Below are 8,944 nucleotides of genomic sequence, written 5' to 3'. Positions count from 1 at the left end.
TATGTGTGTGTGTTCATGCGTATGTATGTATGTATGTTCAGAGTTCATTGACCGATGGTGACGGGGGTGAACTCGCGACCAGTCCCGTGTGAGCGTGTGTGCTTCGAATTTTAAGAGTTTAAACAACTGCTACAATGGCCAGTTGTCTAATCTCACAATTCTCTTCTGTGTGTGTAAGCGAAAAACCCCAGGGGGAAGTCACATGTGGATAGTGGCCCGTCTGTCCACTTACTCAAGAGAGAAACCTCATGAGCGCATCACTATCAGTAATTCAATCAAGTCCAGTCACCATCCGCTTAGTATGGCAAATTACAACAGAGAGGCTTTGTGAGTGACTCGGTAATCTAATCAGCAGTTCCAGGACACCTACTTTTGTCATAGTCTCTGAATTAAAAGAATGCACAAACAGCAGTTTAAGAAAATGGCAGATCTGACCATGGCTACAAGACTCAGTTTTCTTCTAAACAGAAAAATGAAACAAACACAACACAGTGATACAGAACATAGAAATTATTAACAGCATTTAAATCTCCTTTGTAAATGCTTTACAAGGCATAAATAGTCCTCACTTTAGATGAGGTCACAAAAATAGTTAACTGACCACTACTAAATGCTTTATAACTACCCGAATTAACCCTGAATTACAGTATAAATACATGTTAATAAAGCATTTATTAACACACCAAGTAACTATTACTATATGTCTGAATAATAAGATATATGAATGTACATTTAAATAGTTTATTAATCATTTACTTACACTTTCTAAGTAATGTTATGAACCACTGACAACTTTTAAATAACTGGTTTATAAATAATGCAATACTTCATTTAGAAATGATAAATTGATCATTAATAAAGTATGAAAATACAATTATTAAACACACTATAGATATGCTTTTAAATCAAGAATAAAGCATGTATAGCTGTATTTATAAACTGCTTATTAATGTTTGTTAATGCTTTATAAATGATGAATTGACTGTTTACTAATGCTTAACTAATGATTAACAGCGTGCAGTTATTATAAAGTGTTACCCAGACGGGATACGCGGTCGGAAGAGACTAGGAAAAGGAAAAGAGAATCTGACCGCGTGAGGAACCGGACAAGAGTCCCACTCGGTCGGGCTTTCACTCGTTGGCGCGAGCTAAAAAGCAGCACTGGATGCAACAGTGATGCTGACCTGGCGATCTTGTTGATGGACTAGTAAGTAAATCTTTCTAAGTTTTTTTGCATTTTATTTTGTGATTTCACCGGAATGAATAGAGAGTCTCTGCAACGGCGATAGATTAAAGAGCGCGTCCGAGTGAAGACTGCGCGCGCCGCCACAAGAGACACTGATAGCAGCGGACATGAGCGCTCAGATTGAGTTCAAAATCACATTTCAGCGCTAGATCTCTTATTTAAAGGCACACTATGCAAGATTTGTACCTTATTATAACAGCTTCAAAGGGGTATCAGGCCGTGAGTGCAGAGACCAGTCTATGGCAGACGGTCTGCGTGAGTGGCATTTTCGACATTAACGTTAAATACAAGTACTCCACAGCGACTCTAGGGGTCGCTGTTTGACAAAAACGGAATTCCTGCATAGTGTGCCTTTAATGTTGCTGTAGCCTCCCTGACCAGTTTTCTCTTTGTCTTCTCGTCAGTTTTGGAGGGTAAATGTTCTTGATATTGTCACTGTTGTTTCATACTTTCTCCACTTGTTGATGACTGTTGTCATTGTGTTGATATATAGATATACTATGGTATACCTAATGGCTTGGAAATTTTGTAGTAGCGTGCAACCAAGAAGATGTCAGAAAAATCTCTCAAGAATAGCTGAGATTTATTTGGTGTTAATCAGAGTCATTTCAGGTGATAGGCGTGTACTATTGCACATGAGCTTGATTATACATTTTTTCAGTGGGATTGCATAGGTTATTATTACACATTAAAGGTACAATAAAATATCCAAAAATCACTTGCACAGTGTGATATATTTCCTGCAGTTGTGCACTTACAATATCCCAAAAGTTTCCAAAGATTTTTAATTTCAGAGAAATTCCAATTTTAAATAATTTTCGAGATGCCGAGAGCTCCACGTCCGATACAACCTTTGACTTGACAGAGCTCTTACATGATGCACTTTATTAGACAGGTGAGCAAATGTACATAAAACTAATCGGTGTTATAGTTCAAAATGATGAAATGTTAGAATATGATCTGTATGTTATTCTAATGTTGATCTAGCTTACTGCTAGTATCATACAGCCAACAAACTAACACATAGAATAACACTATAAAACTTTCAACACACTCAAATGCAGTTTAGTGTGATAGTGTAGAGTGAAGCAGCGCTGCGTTACACAAGCTTCATTCATCAAATAAACTGACCTGTGTGAGTAATTCAGCACTTGCGGGTAGTTTGGTAGAATTAAATGTCCTTATTCCTTTATATCCACGGGACTTGCGTGTGGCGCTGATATCTGTCTCTGATTAGCAATCGAGCCCTGCTTCATACCACAGTCATGATAAAAACATCAATGTATTCACTCATCCATTAGCATTATTAGATCCATAAGCTTGACGACAAGTTCCATAATTCAACTGGAATTTTGCGTCATCAACGCCTTTGTTATTGTAAGAGATTAGCGACCCCTAGCGGCAAATTACATATTGTATCTTAAAGATTCAAAAGTTCTGATTTAATTTTTCTTTCTTTCTTTCTTTACATGACAAAACCAAACTGTTTTAACAAAGGTGTGTAGACATTTTACAACCACTGTACAGGATTGTAAGTTGTACTAATTGTTTTATGTTTTAAAAGCTATTCAAATTATGACAATATGACAATGTTTTTGGTGAGTTTATAATGTAATACATTTCTCATAATATAAAAATTATTACATTATGAGCTCAAGATTTTATTACATTGAGAAAGATTACATTATGAAAATTGTATTACAATTATGTGATATTTATAATGTTATGTGCAGTTTTTACATTATGAGTTGTTATAGGGTCATAGACGTTTGAAGACCATAGGATGGTATTATGCAAATGTGATACCGTGTTACAAATGCAGGTCACGGAAGTGAGACTGGAATTCCTGATGACTCGTTAGTCTATTCTTTCTTCTGGGAGACAATAACTTTATTTATTGTGCACTTTCGACTTTCCAACTTTGCAGACTGTTAACATTCACAGACAGCTATATCACTGCATAAAATATTTGGAAAAAGCATAATAGAGGCACTTTAAAGAGACATTGCAATAAACATTTAAGTTTCAAAGGCGTTTTTATTTGTATTAAGTAAATATTGACCAACAATATTGTAATTAACATTGTAATTAATGATATATACTGTACCTGTATGTATGTATATATATATATATATATATATATATATGACATTTGTTATGTATGTATTATTTTAACAAATCTTTAAAGTAACTTCAAATCTCTTTCAAAATACAAGTACATTTTTGTGATCATTTCCAATATCAGAAAAATAATGTTATCATAGGATCATTAAACACAATAAAAATGTAGGCTTTTATGTTTCCAACATGCCTAACACCATGTATATGTCAAACAAACATGGGTTTCTTATATGTTTGTGAATAGAAAGAATCAGATAAAGAAAGAAGCCAATGGAAATAAGATTTTTTTTTTGTTTTTTTTTTGGAAAACTCGCCAACGTTACTACTATATCCATACTACTCTAAAGCATGATTAGTCCTCAGGTCTCTCTCGGGTCTCATCAGATCAGATGCAAGAAGATACCGAGAAGGCAAATTGCTACTGTAAGTCATAACAAGAAAAGAGAGAGTTATTTGAACTGTATGCATTGAGAAAAGAACATAAATGTTATTGTTGAATAAATTGTGACTAACACAACTTTGGAGAACTTTTGAGAAATGTATTTACCATGACTCAGTAGGCTGGTGAGTGAGATGCTGGCATTTGATTTAGCTGTGGTGCTAGCTGTGGTCCTAGCTGTAGTGCCAGCTGTAGTGCCAGATGTGGTGTTAGCTGTCGTGCCAGCTGTGGTGCCAGCTGTGGTGCTTACAACATTAGTAGAATTGACATCACGTAGATTAACCAGAACAGAGGACCCAAGTACACTTGTTGGTGCTCCCAGCACAGTTCCTTTAAAACAAATGGCAAAATGGCAGTCTATAATCAGCTCAGGGTTTGTGCATGTACAGTTGGGACCAAAAGTCTGAGGCCACTAGTAAAAACGCTACTTTTTTGCATTTTTCATATTTATTATACATCCTTGTTCCTGTCTGCATTTCATGGATTGCATGTGTGTTTGGTAGGGATGGGCAAATTAAGCCTCATGTAGCACTGAGGCCTTCCCCTGAATGTTTCGGGAAAAGATTCAAAGCATCAAGAGTGTGGAAAACAGCGCCATCTTGTGGCAGGTCCAATTTATTGCAGCCATGTTTATGAGCAGCTGAGTGCGTAGCGCCATTGTTTTATCCATTAAGCACAAATAAAAGCCTGACAACGCTAAATGTTCAGTTTTCTAACAAAATAATTCACATATTAAAGTGTGGCAATAAAATAAATGTAAAAATTATATTAATACTAATTATAAAAATACAAACAGAGTTGCTTGATGCAAGTAAATGTTGGTCTAATTTTTTGGGGGGTTTCTATGCTGTTTGTGTCAGAATATATGATCATGTAACATAGGCTCTAGGCTTATTTTTTGCACATGTGGGCGGTCATGAGATGCCCCTTTCAGCCGATTGGTCAAGCAAATCTGAGCCTGTGACGTCATCAGTAATTCCCCAGGTCTGTTCAACAAAATAATAGTCCTATGGCTCTGCGTATCGCTTCTTAAACTGTACAGGGCAGACCAGGGGCGTAGAAAAAGCAATCCCAAAGCAATCGGCGCGCGGAAACTCGACAACAACAACAATAACGCCTGCCGCCTGGCATGAGTGTCACAAGACTTTAATTGTGGCTCATAATACTATACCTAGCTAACAGCAAATTATACAATCTATTCCATGCTGTCTTAACATGAATTTATTACTTAATAATCTTAATTAATTTATGCAGTAATTAATCTTAGCTACTGCACAAATAATAATACCACATCTAAATGAAATTACACCATTACAAATGTAACTTCTGTATTCAAAATCTTCAAAGTTTGTAAGCATTAACTGTAACTTTACCAACATTTTTAAAAGTAAAAGCACAACATATTTCTTAATATTAGCTACTGCATGTGGCATTTTACAGCTAAAATGTTGAAGTTTAGCTGTTTTAACTACTGTAATCATTAAAAATGTAGCAAGCTGAATATCACTTCCTAACATCATCCCTAGCAAGTAACTTGCAAAGTTATTTCTGATTAATTCGGTTCGTGAGTAGTAGAGATAAAAGCCCGCCCGCACTTGATTGGTTGGGTCCTTACATGCTTCGTGAGGCACACGCGCATACTAGCACACACGCGCAAGGTCTCTAGCTCGCTCCCTCTCTCTGCCGTGCGCGCGCTACGCATGCGCACTCTTATTCGCTCTAGATTCCGAGAGATTTTAACTAATTTGCTGGCATCAGTGAGCCGCTATAAATATGCGGGAGACTCCCGGAACTTCCGGGAGACTTGGGATGTCTGTGACTGCGTGTGTGGCGAGTGGTGGGCCGGGGCCGGCCCGCCGGCCGTCCTGGAGTACCGGCCGTTCTGTGATTCTCCAGATCACACAGATGGCCAGTCCGCCCCTGCTACCAATATCCAGTGACACTGATTTGTCCCTAGCAATAATTTCTATCAAATATTTTCGTTTAATATATTTTATATATATAACCACTGTTGTCCGGTTGGGTCTTGTGGTTTTTATGTATTACTTATTTTATTTAACCAGGAAACATCTCATTTAGATTACAAGAGCGTTCTGAGAAAAATGCCCAATTACACAAACGGTTAATAGATCTGAGTCCCGCTGTGTTTTCTTTCTAACTTGTGAGAGGCTGTAGCTACATTTGGTTGTGCGAAGCGGCAAAACTCCTCCGAAGGAAACCATGCGGTAAATGAGGGAAAAATCAACAGTTCTGTGCACAAGAATACCTGGCAAATCGAGAGAGAGAATGTGAATGTGTGTGCGTGCATGCTACAATATAGGGATTTTTTTTTTCAAACGGCTTATAAACCAGACAAATAATTTGTTACATTACAGGTAGGGAGGGTGTCAGAGTGTCGTCCCCCTCCTCTACAACACCCCGAGCGTCCGTGTTTGGACCGTCGTTGCTCCAGCAGGAGCGCCAGCAGGCAGACAGATCTGACTTTGACCGGAGACGACCCACCCTCATGGTCTGTGAGCATGGAGCTCTTGTTCGCATACAAGATCTTGGACACAGTCCATTTTTTGTAGGAGGAATTTCCTCCAGTGTGTCTTTCACCCTTAGCAGGCCCAGGACGGCGCACCTTGGGCATGCCTGGGCACCGGGGGGGTCTGGGTGTCCAAACCAGACCCGCGTTTACTGGAAGTCTCGCCCACACAAAGTGCACTTTCTCTGGGCTGAGTCAGGCCGTTTCCCCACCCGGTCTGACCTCCACGGTTCTCTGGTCTGTGTACCTTGTCCGAGCGGAGCATTTTCCCCTCCTCAACAAAACCCTGAAGGTCCAATTTAGGACCGTCTCGGCTCCAGAAGAAGCTCCGGTGGTGGTGGGCAAATCTGAATCTGGCCCAGGACGGGCCACCCTCCCTGGGCATGTCTGAGTGCATGAAGCTCTGAACACAGTGCAAAACCCGCCATGGGCATTTGAGCTTGATTCGTGTGCAGGAAAGCTGCACCCTGCCTGGGATGCACTTTCAGAAAACCAGCCTGTCTTTTCCTGGAGGTTTCATACTTCCAAAGCTCCACCGCGCTAGAAATTGAACTCACTCCCCAGCCAGAGTGCACCCCGGCTGGGCTCGGCTTTCTCCTGGAGGCCCTCTCCCCTAGGACTTCCAGAGCAGCACCGCGCGGTGTAATCTGGATTTTATACCCACCCAGAGTGACTCTGAGTGGGACTCACGGCGGTCTGATGAGGAGGTGTGTGTGCCTCCACCGCATTCCCCTCCTCCATACTTTTTGAACAAGACAATGATTATCTAGTCTCCAAGTCAGTTTAGTTACAACTCTGCAATAAAGCAAGATGGAAAGCAATCTATTGACATTGACTATATTACATTTAAAATGTTGATTGGCTGGACATACTGGTCAATATGGATGCACATCCCTCAGTAAAAAATAACCATCAAGTATCAAATATTGCTTTTATCATTTAAAACACAGTGACATGCAATGGCAAGCCATTTTAGCTTTTATTAATTCACAGAATGCATTTTTGATATCAATAATTAAATTTGTACTATTTTAAAATGTGAATTATTGATATTCATATAAAAGATGTCTATTTCTGATATCAGGAATTAAATTTTTATTAGTACTAACTAAACGAGGGAGGATTGTAGTGGGAGAACTGGGATGTCAGGTGTGACTGTGTGGCGATGGCAAATGGTTTACATGGGTCAGGAGGGCCCCTTAACAGATTTTTGCTTAGGGCCCCATCAGGGAGGTCAGGATCGGCTCTGCATAGTTGTAACCAAATCCTTTTTTTTAATACATTCATTAAACAATAAGAAAAAGGGATCTTCCAATACCTTCAAAAGTGTTGATAAAATTCAGTTGAAAGCCCATCTGGACCCGGACTCTTACCCTTTTTCATATATTGGAGAGCTGAGAGTAATTCCTCCTTCTTAAGGTCGGAGTCACAAAGAATATTTCTGTTTCTATTAGAGGTGGGCATAGATTATTTTTTTTTAATCTAGATTAATCTAGATTAATATTGAAATTAATCTAGATTAATCTAGATTAAAATGGCTCATTTGAATTCTCCCGAAGGCATTCAGAATATGTGTGCTACCCAAATAATGACTAAAAGTAAGTCTTTGAGAATAGTTTGCCTCGCGTAGGGATGTGCATTTCTGCCAAAAATGCCATTCGATAATCGAGGAGCAAAAGTCGAATATCGTTAAAAAAAAAAACGCAATGACAGAAAGGGAGGCCAATTTCATCTTTAGCGATTTGTCATCAAACAAACTGTTTATTAATTGAACAAGTAACATGTTTTCGTCCTTTTTTTTAACATAGTAGGCTAATTGGAAGAAAAAGAACAATACGCACGACGTTTTTGCATCGCCAATGCTCGTAAGATCAAAAAATAATGTCATCATATGTCATAAGAATTTTATGTGAACCTGCCTTGTTACTGCAATAGCCTCATTTTTAAACAAATTAGTTTCAATCAATGTAAACTATTCGTGTGATTATGCCAACTGCGCAATACACGCGCAATACACACACAATGTTACCTGAATTAAATGAAATCGAATAGTCCTGTGGAATCATTCATTCACAGACAGCTTACGAAGATGTTCAACTAATAAAGATCTTCATCGCTGCCAAAAATATGATGCATTTGCAGATTTGCATTCACTAGACTAGACTGTAGATCGGCCACTTCATCCAACGCTCTTGATGCTCTTAATTTAAATCTTCTGTTTCGACTCCGGTGTGAATTGAAAGCGCTTCAGACGAGTCAGTGCGCGAGGAACTGAACAGATCAACTGATTCGCGAACCGATTTAGACAGATCATCTGACAACTTGTTTGATGAAGTCTTTGAACAGAATCGACTCAAAAGAGTGATTCATTTGTAAATGAGCATCGCTCATGCCCATACAAAGGACACAGCGCGCTTGGAATAAACTCATTTAACAACGTATTGCATTAAAATAAAGTAACGAGAGGAACGTCTTCTATACCTTTACGGCGCAAGGACATATAGAACAGTGAATGTGTAGGCAGCCAGTCTTAACTTTTGTTAACTCTTGACGCGCGAATGGATTCAAAGTGTTCACGCGTATAACTAGACGCGGCAGGCGCGAATTTGAC

At 39.0% G+C, this 8,944-nt stretch overlaps 1 protein-coding gene across 1 annotated transcript in view; it reads right to left on the bottom strand.

The window, feature by feature from the left end:
* Window positions 1-3,263: 3,263 nt before the first annotated feature.
* The window catches only part of LOC130071641 (uncharacterized), a 97,094-nt gene continuing 91,413 nt past the window's right edge, over window positions 3,264-8,944 (bottom strand). Inside the window, exons 7-8 of the mRNA XM_056236505.1 lie at window positions 3,915-4,043; window positions 3,264-3,788 (exon numbers count right to left, since the gene is read on the bottom strand). Of these exons, the coding sequence (XP_056092480.1) occupies window positions 3,748-3,788; window positions 3,915-4,043 (170 nt within the window). The 3' untranslated portion in view covers window positions 3,264-3,747. The remainder of the gene's footprint in view (window positions 3,789-3,914; window positions 4,044-8,944) is intronic.

The sequence above is a fragment of the Rhinichthys klamathensis genome, unplaced genomic scaffold (genome assembly GCF_029890125.1).
Source record: "Rhinichthys klamathensis goyatoka isolate OS25496 unplaced genomic scaffold, OSU_Roscu_1.1 h1tg000449l_1, whole genome shotgun sequence".
In the NCBI taxonomy this organism is placed as follows: domain Eukaryota; kingdom Metazoa; phylum Chordata; class Actinopteri; order Cypriniformes; family Leuciscidae; genus Rhinichthys; species Rhinichthys klamathensis.
Note: the sequence above shows the minus strand (reverse complement) of the source record. Positions and strands in the feature narration are given on the sequence as shown.